The sequence below is a fragment of the Gobio gobio genome, assembly GCF_949357685.1.
Source record: "Gobio gobio genome assembly, chromosome: 3".
Taxonomy (NCBI): Eukaryota; Metazoa; Chordata; class Actinopteri; order Cypriniformes; family Gobionidae; genus Gobio; species Gobio gobio.
Window position 1 is genome coordinate 49,650,948 of NC_137099.1, and position 11,722 is coordinate 49,662,669.

General features: G+C 39.2%; 2 protein-coding genes across 3 annotated transcripts; one reads left to right on the forward strand and one right to left on the reverse strand.

Moving 5' to 3' along the window:
- Nucleotides 1-266: 266 nt before the first annotated feature.
- Nucleotides 267-9,581, reverse strand: setd4 (SET domain containing 4). Of its 2 annotated transcripts, none has more exons than XM_079813021.1 (10): nucleotides 9,233-9,581; nucleotides 9,039-9,138; nucleotides 8,140-8,177; nucleotides 7,517-7,605; nucleotides 6,979-7,408; nucleotides 6,488-6,662; nucleotides 6,336-6,417; nucleotides 3,443-3,523; nucleotides 2,255-2,378; nucleotides 267-2,160 (listed from the first exon to the last, which is right to left on the reverse strand). In XM_079813021.1, the coding sequence occupies exons 3-10, from the start codon at nucleotides 8,158-8,160 to the stop codon at nucleotides 2,029-2,031; spliced, it is 1,134 nt and encodes a 377-aa protein (XP_079669147.1). In that variant the 5' UTR covers nucleotides 8,161-8,177; nucleotides 9,039-9,138; nucleotides 9,233-9,581; the 3' UTR covers nucleotides 267-2,028. The 2 variants fall into 2 exon arrangements, with proteins under 2 accessions (XP_079669147.1, XP_079669146.1); XM_079813020.1 differs by having other exon boundaries at nucleotides 9,043-9,138; nucleotides 9,233-9,441.
- On the forward strand, nucleotides 9,428-11,410 carry cbr1 (carbonyl reductase 1). Its single transcript, XM_079813022.1, has 4 exons — nucleotides 9,428-9,668; nucleotides 9,783-10,081; nucleotides 10,554-10,661; nucleotides 10,750-11,410. Exons 2-4 carry the CDS (start codon nucleotides 9,796-9,798, stop codon nucleotides 11,184-11,186), a joined length of 831 nt encoding a protein of 276 aa, XP_079669148.1. The 5' UTR covers nucleotides 9,428-9,668; nucleotides 9,783-9,795; the 3' UTR covers nucleotides 11,187-11,410.
- The last annotated feature ends 312 nt before the right edge of the window (nucleotides 11,411-11,722 follow it).

Consider the following 11,722-nt stretch of genomic DNA (forward strand, 5'->3'; position numbering starts at 1 on the left):
TCGGTTGCCGTTTCTCACAGGCTTTCAAAACAATTCTTCGTGTAACCTACTCACAGGGGAGCTGAAGCTCATTAAATATGCAAAACTGTTATCCAATCCTAGCCGCGGGCGTTTACTTCCAAGTCTTCAGGCACTCCCATCAAAACCCAGTGTTTCTTGAGAAAGCCTCAAAACCAGGGTAGAAAATAGCCTATTACTTATTCATTATGATGTTTTTGAATGTAAAAACCACGCAAACTTCATAAGTTGACCTCAGACAACAGTATAAAAAAAAAGCCAGTTCATGACCACTTTAATAAATTCAGCAATTTTTTTTTGTCTTGTGGACTACATGTAAACTTTTTTTAATGTAAAATATCTTATTCAGGACCAGTGCTGGGGGTAACGCATTACAAGTTACTTGAGTTACGTAATAATATTACTTTTTCCAAGTAACTAGTAAAGTAACACATTACTTTTCAAATTTACAACAAAATATCTGAGTTACTTTTTCACATTAATTTGACTGACAGCTCTCCTGCCCCCATGTTGAGAAAAATAAGTGCAGAGGCGTTGTGTGTAAACATGATGGTTATTGTAGTTCTAGACTAAATGTGAGCATTTATTTATCTCACTTGCACAATAAAGATTCTGTACTCCTCAAAATGAATAAAATCAGTCAAATGCAAAATACTATGCAAACCTCCAATAATTAAATGTTACATAAAACAACTATTTTTATGCATAATCTACCTTTATATTTAATTTACCAATGTCTTGCTGCTGACTTTTGATGATGAAAATTACTAGATTTTTTGTTTTTATTGGTAAAACTTTTTTCTCCTGCATCCTATTCTACCATTATCCAGAATGGCAGCACAGCAGAGCTGCGTCCTCTACTGTTCATGTGTGAATTTGCATTTTTACCTCAGCCTGAGGCTTATTATTTCAATTTTGGTATGAAGAGGTCTGTACCGTTGCATAAAAATATAACTTTATTGTTATAAAAAACAAAAACAAGGCCAGCCCAGGTGAGAAAAAGTAACGCAAAAGTAACGTAACGCATAACTTTTCTTAAAAAGTAACTAAGTAACTCCATTAGTTACTTTTTAAGGGAGTTATGCAATATTGTAATGCATTACTTTTCAAAGTAACTTTCCCCAACACTGTTCAGGACAGTACTAAATAAAGAATAACATGCTTTTTGTATGATCTCTCTTATTTAGTTAAAATTATTTCCATTTTCACAGATTCAGCAAGCAGTTAACATATTTTTTCTTGCCACTGTATAATAAACCTTGAAATTGGTATTTACATGAAATTTTGCTTAGGAACTTTGGCCTAGTTATGACAAACTTTAGATGTGATTCTCCCCTTCTCAAGCATTCCCAATGGATTATTAACGCCACCATCTGATCCCATTTCTCTTGCCCATTAATATGGGCAGCTTTGTGTGGAGAAGGACAGATAATGCTGACCTAGAATCCGGCATCATTGTTCAGAGGTATGCATTTGATTATCAGTGGTCTCCTACCAAAAACTCAGCATGCAGCTCATTTACATTTTAAATAGACCATTGGGGTTTGTTAAGATCTCATTGTCCTAAATGTGCCCTTGTCTTCCTGTCCACCATTATTATCAAAACTGTCACACAGGAAAAGGTTGTTCCAAACCTTTATGACTTTATAGCAGCGAGATGTTACTAATATGTTCACGCTGTCCATGCAGTGAAAGTGATTGAGGAGGGGGAAGTGGGCATTGTTCTGAACATTCGGCTGCATGAACAGTCTTAAAAATGTTTCTTTTCGAGTTCCACAGAAAAAAGGAAGACATGCAGGTTTGGAACAACATGAGTGTTTCGTTTCTGGTTGAACTATTCTTTCAAATATTTTGGATTCCATATTTCCTGTAGTATTGGAGGTGATCGGGTTAAGGGCTGTAGTACAATGGTTAACCGTATCTTTCTTGGCTTGTGTTTAAATCTTGGCAGTGACAGCAAGAGGCCTGTGGTTTCATAGTGTTCCGAATGCCCTACTGTTACCACAGTGACTATTGTCTCAGGAGGTTTTGAAGAGCCACTTGTGTGTGTTCCAGAATCCTTTGCTCCTCTTGTCTCAGGCTCTCCACCACACACAGTTGTTCAAGGCGAGACAGGTTTGCGCCCTGTTTGAGCTGTGATAGCTGTACAAATAGAAAGACGTGGACTGTAAGTGGTTTCATATCTTTAATTAGACACAGGCAGCATTAAGAATGAGTAGATTTTAATTAGACTCACCCTCTCCAGTGCTTTGACATTGCCATCAGTGAGGTTATTGCAAAGCTTTAGGGCAGACTGAATGCACCACTCTTCCCTATTCTGGCTCACTGCTGCCCCCAAGAGGACACTCTTCCAACTAGTACTGCAGACAACAGCATTAAAGGGTTAGTTCACCCAAAAATGAAAATTATGTCATTAATTACTCACCCTCATGTCGTTCGACACACGTAAGACCTCCGTTCATCTTCGGAACACAAATGAAGATATTTTAGTTGAAAGCTGATGGCTGAGAAAGGCTTCAGATAGGCCTCCATTGGCATTCAGTACATTTACACTCACAAGACCCATAAAAGGCACTTAAAACGTCGTTACAAAGTCCATCTCACCACAGTGACTCTACAATAATTTTACGATGCGACGACAATAGTTTTTGTGCGCAAAAAAAATTAAAATAACTCCTTTATCCAACTTGTTCTTGCTTCCGTGTGTGCCTCCACGACGCATGCGCGAGAATATTACGCAGATCCGGCGTTCGGACACATGACCCAGAAGCGATTTGTTTACAAGCAGAGGAAGACGCGCGTGTCTAAGCTGTTGGATTCTACATTGATCGTGCTTTAGGTCTCGGCGTAGTGCTCAAAATGGGGTTAGAGTGTGCATTTCATGGATTCCCGAACCCCAGCGCTACGTCATATTCTCGCGCATGCGTTGTGGAGGCACACGCGGAAGAAAAGAAGAGGTTGAATAAAGTCGTTATTTTGATTTTTTTTTTTCGCACAAAAATTATTGTCGTCGCTTCGTAAAATTATTGTAGCGTCACTGTGGTGAGATGGACTTTGTAACGACGTTTTAAGTGCCTTTTATGGGTCTTGTGAGTGTAAATGTACTGAATGCCAATGGAGGCCTGTCTGAAGCCCTTCTCAGCCATCAGCTTTCAACAAAAATATCTTCATTTGTGTTCCAATGATGAACGGAGGACTTACGGGTGTCGAACGACATGAGGGTGAGTAATTAATGACATAATTTTCATTTTTGGGTGAAATAACCCTTTAAGTCAGTTTTAAATGTATTCAAATAATTGTCATGAAATAAAATGTATGCAAGTAAAAGCAATAACATTGATGAGACTGTGATATGTATTTTGCATTATCACACAGTCAAATTTCCACTCATGCAAATAATGTGTTTAGGATGAGAAATTCTCACTATTGCTCAGGTTTCAATGACAGCAGTCTCAGTGCAGTCATCAGTCGCCAGGAAGGGCCATCCATCCCAAACGTCAAGTTTCTGTCAGTGAGAGCATATGGAACTTGATTTGCTGTACTATAAGAACTGGCCACTGTTATAATGAACACATAATGACACAACAATTTATAAGAACTGCTAAATGTCCCGAAAGTTCGAAATTAACACTCTTCAAAAACTGCAACATTACATGGCTATACATCATGTAATGTTGTGAGCTTTTTATGCAGTATTTGATTCAATATTAAATCAAAGACATCTACAAGAAAACACATCTATCTTGTCTGAAGCCGGGCTCAGACTACAGGAGTTTTAGGCCGATTTTCCCCTCCCGAGAATCGGAGAAAAAATCTTGTTGAGGACCTTGATCAGTTCTGATGTTCACAGATTATCTGGTAATGTGAGGCTTTCACAGATCGAGATCTTGCACCTCTCGATCTGCTCTCACACAAATCGGGGCCGCCCCGATCATATCAAACATGTTTGATATTTAGGATTTTAAATCGGGATGAGTATGCAAGTTATTTTAGAAGCCAATGAGAGAAGTGATTGAGAGCACTTTTGAAATTGCGACCGTGAAACAAGCTGCTGTGTGCGGGTGCTTTGAACAGCGGAGATGGCGGAACGGCGTGTGGAGTGTTTACAACACGTCTCTTTGTATAACGAAAAATGTATCTTTGAAAACATGACACAACCGTACAGACAAAGAGAAGAGCTGAGGAGAAATCGCCTTGGTTTTGAACACACCGGGTGAGTGTAGAAAGCTGCTAGCAAATGTAAACATTACCTGTTGAGACATTAATGATCTGCTACATGTTTACATCCGCATTTCTCATGAGATCACGTGAGGTGCTCCTCCTGGCATGATCATCTCTTAATAATATTTTGTAGTGTGTGATGCGAAAAAACGTTAAAGTCTTGTAGTGTGTGCGTGTTTGAGATTTGAGAGAAAAAAAATCTGTGAAGATTCTCCTTATGTGAGTGATACCACTAGATTTCATAATCGGTTAGGATTTAAAAACTCCTCTAGTCTGAGCCCAGCTTAAGTATATTGTTTTCTCATTATTAAAAATAGCAAAATAAAAATAAAAAATGGTATAGGTTAGTTGACACAGCGAGTGAGAAAGTTTGAGACGAATTCAAAAAACAACACCGAACAGAGGAGAGTCTGCTGGCGAAAAGAGAACGCAACAGAGCTCGTAATAAAACCAGAATCAACATTGACTTGGCTTTTCAGAGATGGCGAGAACAGATCTGAATTGTTGTAAAAGCGACACTTGACGGGTAAGGTATTTTATTGAACAGATAAATTGCCATATGTAGCTCTCTAACAGCGTTCTTTGTAAAGCATTATCTATTGTGAAGGGTTATTTCATTATGGTTGTTGTAGCGCTGTGAATATATTTTCAAGGCAGTACCGTGTCTATAAATGGGTAAAGCTACCGTAACATCATCTAGACAAGCTTGAGATCCTTTCCATCTTAACTGGTTATATCTCTCAAGTCTTGCGGTAAATGTTTTATGAGCAGTAGGACCATCTCCATCTCTTTTTTTTAGTTATGAGAAAGAACCATATATATCTGCAAAGTCACACAGAGTCCAACCAAAACGATGTTCTTCAGCAAAATACATGTAGTTTTGTTTTTTAAACCGCTAGAGGGCCAAACGTTACATAAGCCTGGTTTCCATTACAGATTTGCGCAAAACATTTGCAATATTTTCTATATGTCAAAAAAAAATGTGGCGAAATGACGGCGTTTCCATTAAGCAATGTTATGCAACTAAAACATAATTTTTTCCTTACGCGACAAGTCATTCCAAAAATCGTGGCGACGGATGTTGGTAGGTTTATGTATATCGCAGCTAGGCCTGTCACGATAACTACTTTTTTTTCACGATATATCGTCCCCTGAAATAATTGCGAAAAACAATATTATTGTCATTTTAAGACTATTTTATGCCACTGAATATATAATCCTAATATAACAGCATAATAATGCAAGTAGACCTACACACTTTCAAATGACAACCTTATAATTCTTTAGAACATGGAAATTAAGGGTAAAAAATATATTATCCTAAATAAAAAAATTGAATAAATAGTAAATAAACATTTTCCCTTGTGAAACGGCTTTAACACTCGTCATTCTGCATTGACATTTATATGTGCACCGGAACAGGGGATTGAGGCTTTGAAATCGAGTCCATTTGTGCTTATTCTTCCAAACTGTCAGTAGTTGTAAGGAAAACACTATAACGCCTCAAATGGCGCCTTTTTTTTCACCTGTCGATAACCGCTCTGTGTATGAAGGAACTGCCGGTGTATGAGAACCACTTTCGCCTCTGTCACGGAAAACATACAAAATGACAAACAAAATTTCTTCCGCATATCTGCTTCAAGGTCTTGATAAATTGTGGCATTTCTTTGTTGTTTGAATCCAGTATTACAGTTATTATTTTGTCTTTTATGAGTGTAATGAAGAACTCTGAATTGTCTTCTGTCCAAACATACCACGCCTTCTTTAAAGAATGATCAACTTTAACGTATACGCCAGGTTACCTGTAAATGCAGTTGCAGTTTTGTGAAATATTCCTTTTTCGAATTGCCTGAAATCCCCCCCTCATGCAAGCGTAAAAACTTTTTTGCCATATATGGGAGTTTTTGGGAAATTGACATGTTTCCATTGGGCGTATTTTCAAGTTGCAATTTCAATTTGCGCAATTTGAAGGGTAATGGAAACGCAGCTATAGTGTACCTTTAAAAACAGTTGTGCTGCTTAACATTTATGGGTATCATGGTTTTCACAAAAATGTCACATATGAATGTTATTGACATAATATATCTGTTACTTACCTTAAAAAATCATTGTCCTTTAGGTAGAGTAGTTTTTGTGTAAGCTGTTTGTCTCTTTCATCTAGACACAATTTTAGAGTTCCTACAATAACAACAAATCGTGATCGATACAGTTCCAGAAAATGTAATATTTCAGTATGCATGTTCCTTACCTAAATCAACATATACTACGCTGTGGGGGTTGCAAGGGGCAACAAAGCCATATTCCAAAAGCAGTCTGTGATTATCATGAGGGCCGTAATTGATGAATGCTTGCTGGAACTTCTTACAGCCTTGGACACTTTTAACCTCATAGCAGCGAGTTTCTTTGTTGAAGCCAGCTTCAACCTGCACACCAGGGAAAGTTCATGCAACTGTTTTCAACTGATAATAAGAAGAAATCTTTCTTGAGCAGCAAATCATCATATTAGAATGATTTCTGAAGGATCATGTGACACTGAAGACTGGAGTAAGGATGCTGAATATTTAGCTTTGATCACAGGAATAAATTATATTCGATTCAAATAGAAAAAAAAGTCATTTTAAAAGTATTTTGATCAATTAAATGCAGCCTTGGTGAGCATAAGAGACTTATTTAAAAAACATAAAATCTTACTGACCCCAAACTTTTGAACAGTAGAGTATTTCTGTTAGATGCTCTTACTTGGACGTTAGGACAGTGGTTCAGCAGGTCAAGATATGGTGCAAGTGCATAGACATCCTTCTCCCCTGAGAGATAGTTGCTCCGATCATGCTCCATGTACACCGTACGAGTATTAACGCTACACCAAGCCCACCGCAGTGCATCCTGGGTAAACAGCTCCTCTGTGTCCTGGCTGAAGAGTGGCTGGAGGGTGTGGAAAAACATCAGTGAAGAGCAGCAGAGATCCTGAAACTGTTCTTTCTGCTCCGTAGCTTTTTTCTGGAGACTCCTAGGCAAAAGGCCAATGATGTCTTCGGAGAAGTACACAGGGCACGTGTAGGTCTTTGGGAGGATATTAATGTAGGGACTCCAGTCTGATGCATCGCCACGATGTCTCTCAGCAATGAGGAAACAACAAAGAGCCAAAAGAGGAGATATGGGAGGATGCCATCTACGGTTAGAAAGAGAGAGGGAAACCAAATTCAATTATCTTAAAGCACAACAGTCTCAAAATATCTCATATATAAAATATTTGAAATAACGATCAGTCCAAAAATACCTTTTTATATAGTCACCCATGTAACTCTTCAGGACTGTGCTGGATGTCAGTAAGCATTTCTCAGGTAAGGAAATCACCATGTCTTTGGTCTGAAAAGATGACAAATACATTTTCAATGTGGTTTCAGATATTTGAGCCCAATTAATAAAATGTCTTCTTATTATCAGTTCTTTTCTGCTTAATATTTTGTGGAAACCCGTACATCTTTGATGAATAGGTTCATTTATTTCAGAAATAATTTGATCAATTTTATGCATTCCTGGTGAATAAATGTATCCATTATTTTTTTTTAAAACCGTGCTTACTCAAAAACCTTTGAACGGTAGAATATTACGGGGTTTTTTTTTTTCAATGAAGCAACATAATGGTTATCAATATTAAATATTGAGCACCAAATTAGCATATTATAATGTTTTGACACTGAATACTGGAGTAAATGCTGCTGAAAACTCCATCAAAGGAATATATTACATTTTAAAATACATTACAATAGAAAAGAGAGGTATTTTAAATTGTAATAATAATATTTGTAATACTATTTTTTGTTCAAATAAATGCAGCCTTGTTGAGCATAAGTGATTTTTTAAACGTTTTACCTGCAGTGTGTACAGTAATATAATTACCTTGATAGTTTGAGTTGCCATAAGCCCCCTTCCAGTGTCTGAGGAACCAAAACATATAAGTTAATAACATAACGACTATCTTCTTTTCCTTTCGGCTGTTCCCTTCAGGGGTCGCCACAGCGAATCATCCGTCTTCATCTAGCCCTATCCCCTGCATCCTCTTCTCTCAGACCGACTACCTTCATGTCCTCCTTCACTACATCCGTAAACCTCCTCTTTGGTCTTCCTCTCGACCTCCTGCCTGGCAGCGCTAACCTCAGCATCCTTTTACCGATATATTCACTCTCCCTCCTCTGAACATGTCCAAACCATCTCAACCTGGCCTCTCTAACTTTGTCTCCAAAACATCTCACATGTGCTCTGAAGTACTCATTCCTGATCCTATACATCCTCGTCCCTCCCAAAGAGAACCTTAACATCTTCATCTCTGCTACCTCTAGCTCTTCCTCCTGTCTTTTCCTCAGTGCAACGGTCTCCAAACTATACAACATCGCTGGTCTCACTACTGTCCTGTACACCTTTCCTTTCATTCTTGCTGGTACTCTTTTATCACACACCAGACCTGACACTTTTCTCCACCCATTCCAACACGCTTCTTCGCCTCTTTTCCACACTCCCCATTGGTCTGGACTGTTGACCCCAAGTACTTTAAATCCTGCCCCATCTTTACCTCTTCTCCCTGTAACCTCACTGTTCCACTTGGTTCCCTCTCATTCACAAACATGTGTATTCTGTCTTGCTTCGACTAACCTTCATTCCCCTTCTCTCCAGAGCAAACCTCCACCTCTCTAGACTTTCCTCCACCTGCTCCCTGCTCTCACTACAGATCACAATGTCATCCGCAAGCATAATCATAACATAATGACTATACAAGTGTAAAAACGATCTACAATGCTTACTTGCCAAGGAAGTTGACAGGGATGAGAGACTGTGAGGTGAATCCTCTTTCTTTCAGCCATCTCCTCAAAAGAACAAACTGCGCTTCGTGAGTCAGAGTAACTGCATGAGCAAAATAAATACGAAACATTTATTCAAACTTCAAACATTATACACTGTACTACAGTTACAATATATCAGCACACAAACAGAATACCTTTGGAGACCTGCGACTCGTGTTTTTCCCGTCTTTTTTTCCTCGCTCTTCTCCCAGCACGGCACCCAGATTTAATCATCTTAAAGTTTCCACATAGTAGCGCAACCTGAAGTACGGGTGAAATGTCATTTAAACCGCATTTAGAAACAAAATAGACATCCACATGGTCAAAACACAGCCGGGTCACGTGCTTAGGTCTTCGTTACGTCATTGTCTTGAACCAATCGGAGTATGGACAGAAAATAATTTTAAATATTTACGTTTAAAAAAGTTTTGAGGGTCATAACCATCGCTCTGTCGGCAAGTAAAACTTAATGCACATGACAGAGATAATGAACTGCGATGCATTATGCAAGCGTATTTCCCCCGCGCATGCGCTGTAAGCAGCGACGAACACTAACAACTGGCAAAAGCAAAACTGGACGGACTAGAACAGGTACGTGTTTTGTTGTAACCATGCATATATTTTCCAAAGGCATTTAATTTCGTTATTGTATTAATTAGGCTGTTGTCTCTGTTATGCCACATGATATGCTCTTTTCCATTGCAGACACATTGCAGCAATGAGCAACAGCAAAGTAGCTTTGATCACTGGTGCAAATAAAGGCATCGGGTTCGCAATCGTGCGGGCAATGTGCAAAGAGTACGCCGGGGACGTGTACCTGACATCCCGGGATGTCGGTCGAGGGAACGAAGCGGTGGACAGTCTGAAGAAGGAGGGGCTGACACCGCTTTTCCATCAGCTGGACATCAATGACCCCAACAGCATCCGCACCGCAAGGGACTTCTTCAAAGAGAAGTACGGGGGCCTGGACGTGCTCATAAACAACGCTGGGATCGCCTTCAAAAGTAACTAAAGGCATTTGTTCGGACAAACCCTCTGGTATTCCTCACTTATAGCTAAGCGTCATACTTGTGATCCTCGGCTGTCAAAACAGACCCAAGACAATCGTGGAAAAAAAAGAGTCAGAGTTGTGAGATAAAAAGTCGCATTACCTCTTTTTGTTATGTTATTACGTGACGAGAAAAGTCGGTGTTCTGTTTATACTTTACAATTGCAAGAAGTAATCCCCTCCAAAAAATTGCTCTGTATTTCCCATTCATTACCTAGGGTGGCCATTTTAACTGTTAAGACTGTTTTTGTGTTCATATAGTCTGTGCCACAAAATTCACCAAGTTTTATACCATTCCAATTAAGTAAAACATTTCAAAATGTAAACTGTTTTAGCCTAAAATGACCGAAGACCACTAGAGGGTTAACATTTTGTCCTAATTTTGCCCATTTGTGTAAAGAAATCAATGTTTGATTTCTTCATGGCAGTGGCAGACACAACACCCTTTGCGATCCAAGCAGATGTGACAATGAAGACCAATTTCTTTGCTACTAGAGACATGTGCAACGTGTTCTTGCCCATTATCAAGGCAGGAGGTAAGTCAAATTATGCCCTGCAGAACCTGCTTGTCTGGTGGCTTTTCTCATCTCCTCTTTTCCCTCAAATGCTCTTATTTGCTTCTAGGTCGGTTGGTGAATGTCTCCAGCGGAATGGGCTCGGTGGCTTTAAGCCGCTGCAGTCCAGAACTCCAAGCCCGTTTCCGAAGCGATGATATCACAGAAGAAGAACTGGATGGGCTGATGAAGCAATTCGTCCGTGACGCTCAGGAAGGGGTCCATTCAGAGCGAGGCTGGCCCGGCACTGCATATGGGGTCTCCAAAACCGGCCTCACCACCCTGACTAGAATCCTAGCCCGAAATCTGATTAAAGAGAGGCCTGGAGATGAGATCCTATGCAATGCCTGCTGTCCAGGATGGGTCAGGACTGACATGGCTGGACCAAATGCAACCAAATCTCCAGATGAGGGCGCCATCACTCCAGTGTACCTGGCATTGCTGTCTGCTGGGGCCAAGGAGCCCCATGGGCAGTTTGTTTCTGAGAAGAAAGTGCAGCCCTGGTGAAAGCGAGAACGAGAGAACAGGTTGTGTTTGTTTGTGTTTAAAAGCTGGAGTCAAGTTCAGACACATTCAGACTAACCTTTCAGACAGTCAAGTTCTAGATAGTTTTGGACTAAACTAAGACAACCTTTGACAAGACTTCAGGTACTCAAAAAAGGCTACAATGTGCATTATGTAATTTCTTACTTTTGTAAATAAAACATTAAAAGCTTTAACATTTTATCCAAGCTTTACGGAATAGACCAAATTAATACCCAAAAACATTTCAAGTACAATTTTAAAATACATGGCTGCAACCACATCATCATCTGGAACCTGCTGTTTTGTTAAAGTCAACAGACCAAAATGTTGTGCTCAAAGATCCATATTGCAGGATTTGTGTGGTTTTAAGATTAAGATCAATAGTTTAGAATTCCAGCTTGTGTATGTGTCAAATATTTAATTATGCAAAATGCACAAATGCAATGTTAACTACATCAATTAATCCTAAATTAAAAATTGTAACTTGTCATCTTGTTTGGTTTAAATGGATGAATATT

Bases quoted from the DNA above. Each gene is read 5' to 3' on its own strand.
- setd4 (XM_079813020.1), bottom strand. From the start codon at position 9,311: ATGATTAAATCTGGGTGCCGTGCTGGGAGAAGAGCGAGGAAAAAAAGA. The intron at 8,178-9,042 runs GCAAGTAAGCAT...TTGGTTCCTCAG, and splicing joins CATCCCTGTCAACTTCCTTG to ACACTGGAAGGGGGCTTATG. The intron at 2,161-2,254 runs GTGAGTCTAATT...CTATTTGTACAG, and splicing joins ATGTCAAAGCACTGGAGAGG to CTATCACAGCTCAAACAGGG.
- cbr1 (XM_079813022.1), top strand. From the start codon at position 9,796: ATGAGCAACAGCAAAGTAGCTTTGATCACTGGTGCAAATAAAGGCATC. The intron at 10,082-10,553 runs GTAACTAAAGGC...TCTTCATGGCAG, and splicing joins CGCTGGGATCGCCTTCAAAA to TGGCAGACACAACACCCTTT. The intron at 10,662-10,749 runs GTAAGTCAAATT...ATTTGCTTCTAG, and splicing joins GCCCATTATCAAGGCAGGAG to GTCGGTTGGTGAATGTCTCC.